Genomic DNA, 10,709 nt, shown 5'->3' with positions numbered 1-10,709 from the left:
CCCTCCCCTCCCCTTCCCTCCCCTCCCCTCCCCACGGATTTCAGTCAGATGCTGAAGCCTTTGGTCTGTGGTTTCATGGAGGCTCTGAGGAAGTGACTTAAGTGACTTAAGTTAGCAAAGTTCATTCCACATCTCCTTAGCCAGCTGTAGCTTTCCATTCTCTTTCCATCTTGCTTACAGAGCAGGTATCTCGAGAAGCCAATGGAAATTGCCCGAATCGTGGCCCGATGCCTGTGGGAAGAGTCTCGCCTCCTCCAGACAGCGGCCACGGCAGCCCAGGTGAGAGTGAGAAGCAAAATGGCAAACAGGGACTGGGGAGCAAGCGATTGTATAAATAAGTGGGACAGTAATGGTTTAGTACCGCTGAAGAGGAGAGAGATCACTAGACTACATTAAAGCCCTAAACATGCATTGAAAATGACAAAAAATTTCGTACAGTCTCCATTCCACTCCCAACCAGCAGTATTGCTGCAACCAAGGGTGAACTTGATCAGATTCCCCTGCCTCCTCTTCCTGAGTGCTGGGAGTTTAGGTGCTCACACCACATCCTGTAAGGGAGGTGCTAGGGCAGAACCAGGGCTGCCTGCATGTAGACACACACTTGGAGACATATTCCCAGCCCTGGATTGCTGATGTTGTTGATCAGGTTCCTGACCGCCGACTTCCAGTTCGGGATAATCTTCCTGCCTCTGCCACCCAAGTGCTGGGTTGCAGTGATGCCACCAAACTTCCCACATGCCCTTTTCTTGTTTTCATTTTCAGCTTTTGAGATGGAGTCACAGTCTGTTACCCAGCTAGCTGCCTAGAACCCTGTGCGTGGGCTGAGTCCTTTCAAACCCACACCAGTCCCCTGCTTCAGTCTCTAGTCATTGAGATTTTAGGCATGGGCCACCAGGCTCAGCTTCCTTTTGAGACAGAGTCTCAATACATACCCCAGTGTGGTAAACTCTAGATCCTCCTGCCTCAGCCTCCTGGACTTCCCAGTGCCTGACCCCAACTTGGGAGTTGGCAAAGCACACCTCCCTAGCAATCCATACGGAGCTTGAGAGACCCTAGACCACTGCTTGGGGAACATAGAGGTTGTTTTTAGAGACAAAGCCTTCATTCTTGCCCTAGGCAAGTTTAGGAGATAGGAGAGGGAGAGGCACAGCTTTGGGGTTGGGCGCTGTGAAGGTCTGTCTGTAGTGCTTCTCTATATCTTATCAGGCAGGGTCGTGGCTGGATTGTTTTCCCAAGTCTTCTGAGAGGCTTGTATTCTATAGTGTGGGTATCCATGAGAAGTGGGAAGAGCGGCTGTCTCGAAGATGCCTGTTCAGCTCTTCTTTGGAGACTTGTGGTCATTGTAGAAAGAACAGACTGGAAGTGAGAGGTTGTAGAAGCAAAGGGCTGGGCTGGAGAGCAGACCTGGGTTCAGTTCCCAGCACCTAAAAGGTAGCTCACAACCATCTGTAACTCCAGTTCCAGGGAATCCAACACCCATTTAGGTACCAGACACACATGCTGGCAAAAACAGCCACACACATTAAATGAAGTAAATAAGTCTAAAGAATAGAAAACAAAACAAAATAAAAAGAAGTAAAAAGCCAGTAGTTGGAACCTGACTTGAGCCCTTGACAAGTGAGATGGGTGTGAGCGGTTAGCTGTAGGCCCAGGGTGTGAGCATTTCTAGCTTGGAAAACTGGATAGATAGCATCTCTCCTTATCAGTAGTTTTCACGATGGCTGTCTTTATCCTTGGGCTGCGGTCATGGCATCTGGATCTTAAAGTTTCTCTGCTCCCTGCAAAGCCCCATCATTTTATGTTTCGAGTCCTATGACCCCTTAAGGCATCTGCCTCTCCTGGCAGAAGCCATGGAAGCACAATTTTGAAAATCCTTGGGAAATTTTTTTCATGGAAATATGTTATTCTCTGTTGTCATCAGTTCTTTATTTATTTATTAATATTCTCTGAGCGCTGAGATCAAGCCTGGGCCTCACTTATTTAGGCAGGGTCTCCAGTACTGAGCTGCACCCAGCTTCTTTCTAGATTTTTTTTTTTTTGACATTTTACCTTTGGGCTGCTTGAAGTATGAGACATATTAGTTCAACATGTGGGCTCCTGGTTTAACGTAGAGAGTGGGTTTACAGTGTTTCCTGTTAGTAAAAAGCCAGTGGCACAGATAGAATAGTATGAGCATGTTCCCACCTTTGGATGGGATGGAGCTCAGACAAGAGGTTTCCACAAATTCACTCATGTGTTAATCTTATTTATTTATTTATTTATTTATTTATTTATTGGCAGCAAGGGGGTCAGGCCAACCACCCAACAGCTGCTGTAGTGACAGAGAAGCAGCAGATGTTGGAGCAGCATCTTCAGGATGTCCGGAAGCGTGTGCAGGTAATCGGGCTTCACCCAGGGAACCAAGCTGGGGCTGCAGAGTGTGATCCTGCGTGCACACTTTCATTACCTTTAAAACTTTACTTTCCCTTTCCCAAAGGTAACCTATGTTTTACTTCTGTTTTTGGTTGGTTTGTTTGTTTAAACAGGATCTAGAACAGAAAATGAAAGTGGTAGAGAATCTCCAGGACGACTTTGATTTCAACTATAAAACCCTCAAGAGTCAAGGAGGCAAGTGGGCGGTGGCAACGGTAAAGTCTGTAGAAGGCTAAGCGTGTCACTGAGTCTCAGGACCTGCCTTCATTCTTGGGACTTCATGGCAGGAGGAAGAGCTGCTGGCCCTTCTCAGGACAGTCTTTGCATTGTTCGCTTTTGAGATGGGATTTACCGTGTAGCTCAGGCAACCGTCTCACCTCAGCTCTGAGTAGCCGGGACTGCAGGTGCATAGATGGCGGAGCCTTGTTAAGAAGGCTGTGATGAACCTCTCTGCTCAAGGAGTCTTTCCTCCGTCCACAGACATGCAGGATCTGAATGGAAACAACCAGTCTGTGACCCGACAGAAGATGCAGCAGCTGGAACAGATGCTCACAGCCCTGGACCAGATGCGGAGAGTAAGCATCTGGATACTTGCTTAGCCCTGCACACCTATCATGGAAGACAGTTTCTGATGGCCTCCTTCTCTAGAACCGACTAGAGACTGTGGTTAGACATGGTTTGGGGTAATGTGTTCTGACTTTGTTTTGGTTTCCAAACAGAGCATCGTGAGTGAGCTGGCAGGGCTCTTGTCAGCAATGGAGTATGTGCAGAAGACACTGACCGATGAAGAGCTGGCCGACTGGAAGAGGCGGCAGCAGATAGCGTGCATCGGAGGCCCTCCCAACATCTGCCTGGACCGTCTGGAAAACTGGTAAGAGTTGGAAGAAAGGCTTCTCTTCCTTTAGTCACGGCTGCAGATGGGGAGGGGCTGCTCCCTCACCGCGCTTTTGCTTTTCCTTTTTAGTGCTGGCTGGGTGGGTGTATGGCAGACAAGTGTGCTAGAACCACTGGGTGCACTCCTAGTGCTAGACACTATTGCTAAGATGGCACCTTTTTTTTTTTTTCCTTTGAGAAAGAGTCTCACTGAGCAGGCTGGCCCTCATACCCACTGTATAGCCCAGGCTGACCTTGAATTTGCAATCCTCCCGCCTCATCTTCCCAAATATCTGGGATTACAGGCATGAATCACTATGCCTGCCTTAAGATACCCTCTTTTACATACTCAAGTTTAGTCTAAGAATTAAAACCATTATCTAATTTTAACTTTTTTTTTCTTCTGAGACAGGGTTTCTCTATGTAGCCATAGCTGTCCTTGAACTTGCTCTGTAGACCAGAGTGGCTTGAACTCATAGAGGTCTGCCTGCCTCTGCCTTCCAAGTGCTGAGATTAAAGGCATGTACCATTGCCCAGCCAACCAATTTTTAATTAAAAAGAATAAATAAAGCTTAGATCACTCATTTAAGACATTTAAATATTACTTTCAGTTGTATTTAACACTAAATTCTCCATTTTAGTTAATAATCTAAAACAATATGTTCTTTGAAAGGGGGGAATAACTGAATATATATAAAACTAATAAAATGAAATAAAAAAAATGAAAATCCAATCTTTGAGTAGTACCAGCAAGTCACCAGACTTTGTGACAGTTATTCTGTAGGCATCTGTTGTGATCATACATGTGATGTCATGATTACACATGTGATGTCATAACTGTACATGTTGCTCATCTCCTTCCTTTGTTGTGATGGGATGGATGCCTCTGGGTCCCTTTGCTTCAGTCTCTTGAGTGCTGGGGTCACTGCTAGGCAACAGAGGTGACTGGAACTTCCTTCCACTATGGCAGGATAACTTCATTAGCAGAATCTCAACTTCAGACCCGCCAACAAATTAAGAAACTGGAGGAGCTGCAGCAGAAAGTGTCCTACAAGGGCGACCCGATTGTGCAGCACCGGCCCATGCTGGAGGAGAGGATTGTGGATCTGTTCAGAAACTTAATGAAGAGGTAACTTGTAAGAGCTGATGTTCCGAAGCAAGGAACCGGCAGAAGACTGGTCACCATGGCGTCTGAGATGCCATCCTTTTCCCTTCCAGTGCCTTCGTGGTGGAGCGGCAGCCCTGCATGCCCATGCACCCGGACCGGCCCTTAGTCATCAAGACTGGTGTCCAGTTTACCACCAAAGTCAGGTGGGCCTGTCCTTACGCTTTGGTTGGATTTGTGACTGATGTGCAGCCCTCTTCCCTGACGATTTCAAGGGAAGGAAGGGTCTGTGGTGCCATAGCTGAGGGGCCTCATTGGGTGAGAGGTGAAGCCCACTCCTCACCTTGGCTCAGAACAGGGGCAGTGTTTCTCAGTGATTGCTTTTTATTGCCTTCCCGTGAGGAGTCTCTTACAACTTGCTTTACATTCTTAGGCATCTCAGTGCTTTCTAGCTGAAGGGTTAGTGTTCACCTTTAATGTCAGAGATGACTCTGTGCGGAAGTAGAATTTGGGTTTGTAAAAATGTGTGTGTGTGTGTGTATGTGTGTGTGTGTGTGTGTGTGTGTGTGTGTGTGTGTGTGTGTGTGTGTTTCATCTAGACAGGTTTCTAGCCCTGGCTGTCCTGGAACTCACTCTGTAGACCAGGCTGGCTTGAACCCAGAGATCCACCTCCCTCCGCCTCCCAAGTGCTGGGATTAAAGGCGTGCACCACCATGCTCAGCAATATTTTTACATCTTAGGAATTGAAGTATTAGAGGGTTTATATTTTTTTAAACAAGATCAAGGTAGGGAGCCTACTAACTTTCCTTGACTATCTTGTTTTAATAGGTTGCTGGTCAAATTTCCTGAGTTGAATTATCAGCTTAAAATTAAAGTGTGCATTGATAAGTAAGTATTCTCTCTCTCTCTCTCTCTCTCTATATATATATATATATATATATATATATATATATATATATAATTTTCATTATTTAAAAGCAACTTTTAAATTTAAATATGCTTTGCTCATACTCTTCCCTTCCCCCAAGTACACCCAGATCTCCTACTCCTGTACCCACCCAACTTTCTCAAAAAAACAAAAAAACAAACAAAACAAAACCCTAGTACAACAACAAAATCCCCAAAAGACTGAAAGCAAAATATAACACCAAAAAAGAAAAGGAACTAAAACAAGCCACCAAACTGTGACTAAATAAGAGCATGCACAACAAACTATTTGTTGGTCAACTGTCCTGCTCACGAGACCCGCATTGAGTGGTTGACAAAGCCAGTGCTGCTCCCTGCAGCTCCATTTCTAATCTTTCACCCTTGTGGTGGGTTTACATTCATTCATTCATTCATTCATTTTTTTAATGTAACAAAATAAAATATAACAAGGTAATAAGGTTATATAAAATATAACAAAGACTATTACATCCAAGTTGGACAAGACAAACCAACAGGAGGAAAAGAACCCGAGAGAAGGAACAAGAGTCAGAGTCCCACTCGTTTGTACCCCGGGAAGCCACAGTACTAGCACAGAGGCCCTGGGGCAGACCCTCTCGGGCCCTGGCCATGCTGCTCCAGGCTCTGTGAGTTCATGTGAGCTTTGCTCGTGATTCAGAGGGCCTTGTGGTTTTGGTGACCTCTGACCCCTCTGGTTCTCAGTGTCCTTTCTGCTGCTGCTTCCTTGGGATTCCCTGAGCTCTGGGGGGGGGGGGGGCGGGGGGGGGATTTGAGGGAGATAGCCCATTTAGGGATGAGTGTGCCAAGGTCTTTCTCTGCGTGATGTCTGGCTTTGGGTCTCTATCTCTTCCTATCCCTGGCAGGAGGAATCTTCTCTGACGGCTGAGCAAGGCACTCATCTCTGAGTATAGCAGAATGTCACTAGGAGTCATTTTATCGTTTTTGTTTGTTTGTTTGTTTGTTTGTTTTTAGATCAGTATCCAGTTTTCCCCTAGGTCCTTAGGCTATCTAGTTCCTGGTTTTTGGTCACCCAAGCCTTGTTGGGTATGTGTTTCATCTTGTATAGTGAGCCTTAAGACTCTTGTTGGTTGGTTACTTCCACAGGTTTGTGCCACCATTGCCCTAGCATATCCTGCAGGCAGGACACTATTATGGATAGAGGTTTGGGGCTGGCTTGCTGTTCACAGTTCTCTTTTGATAGCATGCAGAGTACCTTCTTTTTTTTTTTTTTTTTTTTTTAAGATTTATTTATTTATTATATGTAAGTACACTGTAGCTGTCTTCAGACACTCCAGAAGAGGGCGTCAGATCTCGTTACAGATGGTTGTGAGCCACCATGTGGTTGCTGGGATTTGAACTCAGGACCTTTGGAAGAGCAGTCGGGTGCTCTTACCCTCTGAGCCATCTCACCAGCCCTGCAGAGTACCTTCTTGTAACAAAGACTCTGGCATACAGTGGGGGACTCTATGGAGGCACCAGATCCACATGCCCATGTTCAGTGAGCTGTGTAGGTGTTATCCTCAACAATAGGGCCTTGCTGTCAGTTGTGGAAAGCAACCTATGGTCTTGATAACAGCATGGATTGTTTGGGGATTTCCTTTGGCCAACAATTCAATTATATTTAATCCTAACCCAGTACTGGAAGCTTTATTTGGTAACAAGAGATGGCCAATTGGGACCCCAATTCTCTCTCATTATTTGGCAATTTAATTTATATCACATATATCATATATGTTAATGTTTTAGGAGGTTTCTACTATACTAGATACACCCCACAGATGCTCCGTAATTTTTGCTGTCTCCCATTGTTTCCTCCCACCACCAGCTCTCCTCCCCCTCTCCCCCCCTCTGCTTCCCCATTTGCTCCTCCAATTTCAGAACCCTCATCTATCCAGAAATCCCTTCTGTTTCTTTTTTCCTAATTAGATCTATCTGTTCTCTGTAGTTCCTTAATCTATATTTACCCTCTGTGGTTCTAAGGATTATAGCTTGGTTGTCATTGACTTAACGGCTAATATCCATACATAAGTGAGTACATATCATATTTGTCTGTTTGGGTCTGCGCTGCCTCACTCAGGATGATTGTTCCATCCATTTGCCTGCAAGTTTCATGTTTTTGTTTTTGTTTTTGTTTTAAGATTTATTTATTTATTATATGTAAGTACACTATAGCTATCTTCAGACACTCCAGAAGAGGGCATCAGATCTTGTTACGGATGGTTATGAGCCACCATGTGGTTGCTGGGATTTAAACTCTGGACCTTCGGAAGAGCACTCGGGTGCTCTTACCCACTGAGCCATCTCACCAGCCCCGTTTTTGTTTTTCTTAATAGCTGAGTAATACCCCATATGTAAATGAACCACATTTTCTTTCTCCATTCTTCTGTTGAGGGACATCTAGGTTGTTTCCAGTTTCTGGTTAGTATGGAGAGAACAGCAGTGAACATGATTGAGCAGGTGTCCTTGTGGTAGGATGAAGCATCCTTTGGGTATGTGCCCAAGAGTGGTATAACTGGATCTTGAGGTAGATTTATTCCCGTCTTCCTGAGGAGTGGCCATACTGATTTCCATAGTTGCTGCATGAGTTTGCACTCCTACCAGCAAGATGTGATGGTTGCCCATAGTCCACATCCTCGACGGCATGAGCTGTCACTTGTGTTGATCTTAACTATCCTGTTATGCATATGATAGACTCTCACAGCAGTTTGATTTGCATTCCCTGATGCTAAGGATGCTGGACATTTCTGTTTCTCAGCCACTTGGATTTCCTCTATTAGACTTTTCTGTTTAGACCCGTACCCCATTTCTAACTGGTCTCTATTTTCTTGATATCTACTTTCTTAAAATTCTTTTTGGGTATTTGTCCTCTATTGGATATGTAGTTGGTTTAAAAGAAAAATCCCTTTCTGTAGGCTGCCAATGAGAATCTTTAAGCCTAATTCTTATTTTCAAATGAGGGATGGAGAAGCAAGAACTTGGACAGACATTTGACTTCAGAGATGTCTCCATTCAAGGATCTTTTTGTGAACAACTGTGTTAAAAAAAAAAAAAAACTTGCAAAACCTCCCCAGTTTGCCTCAAGCATTGAAAATAAAAGTTTGAGCGTGTGCAGCTCAGTGCTGCATGGTCACCTAGCATGCCCGAGGCCGGGGCTCAACCCCCAAACTGAAAAATAAACATGTAAATAAATAAGTAACATTTGAAAATATAATATATGGAAAGAGAACAGGTTTGAAGTTAATAATCCTCTTCTACAAACCCACCAACACACGCTATTTGTAGGTAAAAATACAGCAATGGAAAATAAATTTTACTTATTTTTATTTTGAGAGAGCGTCAGACTATATAACTCTGGCTAGCCTCGAATTCACAGTGATCCACCTGCCGATGCTTCCCCAGTGCTAGGATTAAAGGTATTTAGCGCCATGTCTGGCTAAGAAGAACTTGTAAAGTAGTATTCAGAAGTAAGATAAAGACAGAAATATAATATAAATATAAATATAAATATAATATAAATATAAATATAAAAGGATGAGCTGTCAGGGACAGGCAGCAGCGGCCATGTGAGGGCAGCATTTCCAACTTCCTTGTGGGAGGTGTTGTCATTTTTCGGTAACAACATACCTTCATGGAAAACCCAGCGTGGCTCAGATAATAAGGAAATTCATCACCTGTGTAACTGGAACTGCAGTTGGGGCAAGTACCTAAGGATGAGGTCGGTGACTCACAGGCGTCTTCAAGATCCCAGGATCTTCCGTGCATCCTTACCGTGACACCTGTAGACAGGGGTTCCCTTCCGGGTGGTTCCATGGCTGCGGACAGAAGAGCAGCCTAGGATCTTGCCTCCTCGGTCTGATTGAGACAAGGCAGACCAGCTGAGAGCAGGCCTTTAATCCCAGCACCCAGGAGGCAGAAGCAGGCGATCTGAGTTCAGGTCTACAGAGCAAGTTCCAGAACAGCCAGGAGGGCTACACAGAGCACTGTCTCAGAAAGCCAACAAAATGGACAAGACAGACCCTGTCTTCACCTGCTCTGTGGCTTCCTCTGTTCTAATGAGTGCAGTGATCGGGGTTCCCCAGAGATAGATGACTCTGCCATCCCTTACTGAGAGAATGGAGATTTCCTTAGGAAGGAAAGAAGCTGTGGTTAGGCCCCCAGCTAAGACTACTGTTTACGTGCATACGCCGAAAACGTAACTTGAACATCTAAAGGCATGTCCCATCAGAGGAGGCTAACAGGTAGTCAGAGTAGGTTCTGGAAAGAAAGAGGGGCTCTAATCCCAGCTTTTATTAACCCTTGTCTGTGTTCTTTACAGAGACTCTGGGGATGTTGCTGCCCTCAGGGGGTAAGTTCGGCCTCCTTTTGTTCTCTCAGCCAACTTTACCCTTGGGCTACTCAGCGCTCACTGTGTTGTTTTCTCCCATGATTCAGGTCCCGGAAATTTAACATTCTGGGCACGAACACAAAAGTGATGAACATGGAGGAGTCTAACAACGGCAGCCTGTCTGCAGAGTTCAAGCACCTGGTCAGTTGTTCGAGGGGAGAGGAGGGGGCACAGGCCAAGTGGTAGAGGTGGGGGAGAGCCTGGCACAGCCTCAAGTGATACTTACCTCCTCCTTCTTCCTTTCTTCCAGACCCTGAGGGAGCAGAGATGTGGGAATGGAGGCCGTGCCAATTGTGATGTAAGTTTTGTTCGGTCTAAAAGCAAGTGTTTTCATTCTTTGAGGGAGAGAAAGCCTCTCCCTCCCTCCCTCTCTGTCTCTCTCTGTCTCTCTGTCTCTGTCTCTGTCTCTGTCTCTCTCTCTCTCTCTCTCTCTCTCTCTCCCTCTCTCTCCCAGATTTAAAACTTTAACCCACTACTTCAGATGTTTGTCATTTAGAAAAGTTGGTCACTCTGGGCCAGTGTGACATGCTCAGAAGTCACAGGTGCTGTGGAGTTTTCTAGTGAGAAACATTTCCCTGAGTGTCGGGGAGTTGGCTCCCTTTCAGCAGTGGGAAGTCCCTCGTTGAGCTGTTACCCACACCCATCTGGTAGAAAAGAAGTTTCCACACTGCCTGGGGCTTCCCAAAGTTCCTTGCCACCACCTGCCAGCTGGATCCCTTTTCAGTGCCTGGTGAGACAAAAGGAAGGCATCAAGTCAGAGCTAAACAACAGGAAAACAGCAGCAACAACAACAAAACAGTGCTCAGGAGCTGAGGCAGGGGGATTGTGAGTTTGAGATTATTCTGTCATTCAGCACATACATGTAAAAGAGCTGGAAATTCATTCCTGAGAATTCATTAGTAATTTGTGTACTAATTGATGAGGGTCTGTGGTCCGGTGCAGGTCCCAGTTCTTTCAGAGCTGTAGAGTATTCTTCCACTGCCTACACCA

The 10,709-nt window shown here is 45.4% G+C and overlaps 1 protein-coding gene across 7 annotated transcripts in view; it reads left to right on the top strand.

Moving 5' to 3' along the window:
- Window positions 1–10,709, top strand: part of Stat3 (signal transducer and activator of transcription 3) — a 53,769-nt gene that overhangs the window by 32,632 nt on the left and 10,428 nt on the right. For all 7 annotated transcript variants that reach the window (XM_021214109.2, XM_021214110.2, XM_021214108.2 and 4 more), the window contains exons 4-14: window positions 181–279; window positions 2,281–2,376; window positions 2,526–2,607; window positions 2,893–2,987; window positions 3,132–3,283; window positions 4,256–4,414; window positions 4,504–4,596; window positions 5,219–5,278; window positions 9,651–9,680; window positions 9,767–9,860; window positions 9,970–10,017. In XM_021214109.2, coding sequence (XP_021069768.1) covers window positions 181–279; window positions 2,281–2,376; window positions 2,526–2,607; window positions 2,893–2,987; window positions 3,132–3,283; window positions 4,256–4,414; window positions 4,504–4,596; window positions 5,219–5,278; window positions 9,651–9,680; window positions 9,767–9,860; window positions 9,970–10,017 — 1,008 coding nt within the window. The remainder of the gene's footprint in view (window positions 1–180; window positions 280–2,280; window positions 2,377–2,525; window positions 2,608–2,892; window positions 2,988–3,131; window positions 3,284–4,255; window positions 4,415–4,503; window positions 4,597–5,218; window positions 5,279–9,650; window positions 9,681–9,766; window positions 9,861–9,969; window positions 10,018–10,709) is intronic.

The sequence above is a fragment of the Mus pahari genome, chromosome 14 (assembly GCF_900095145.1).
Source record: "Mus pahari chromosome 14, PAHARI_EIJ_v1.1, whole genome shotgun sequence".
In the NCBI taxonomy this organism is placed as follows: domain Eukaryota; kingdom Metazoa; phylum Chordata; class Mammalia; order Rodentia; family Muridae; genus Mus; species Mus pahari.
This window is presented reverse-complemented; position numbering and strand designations above follow the sequence as displayed.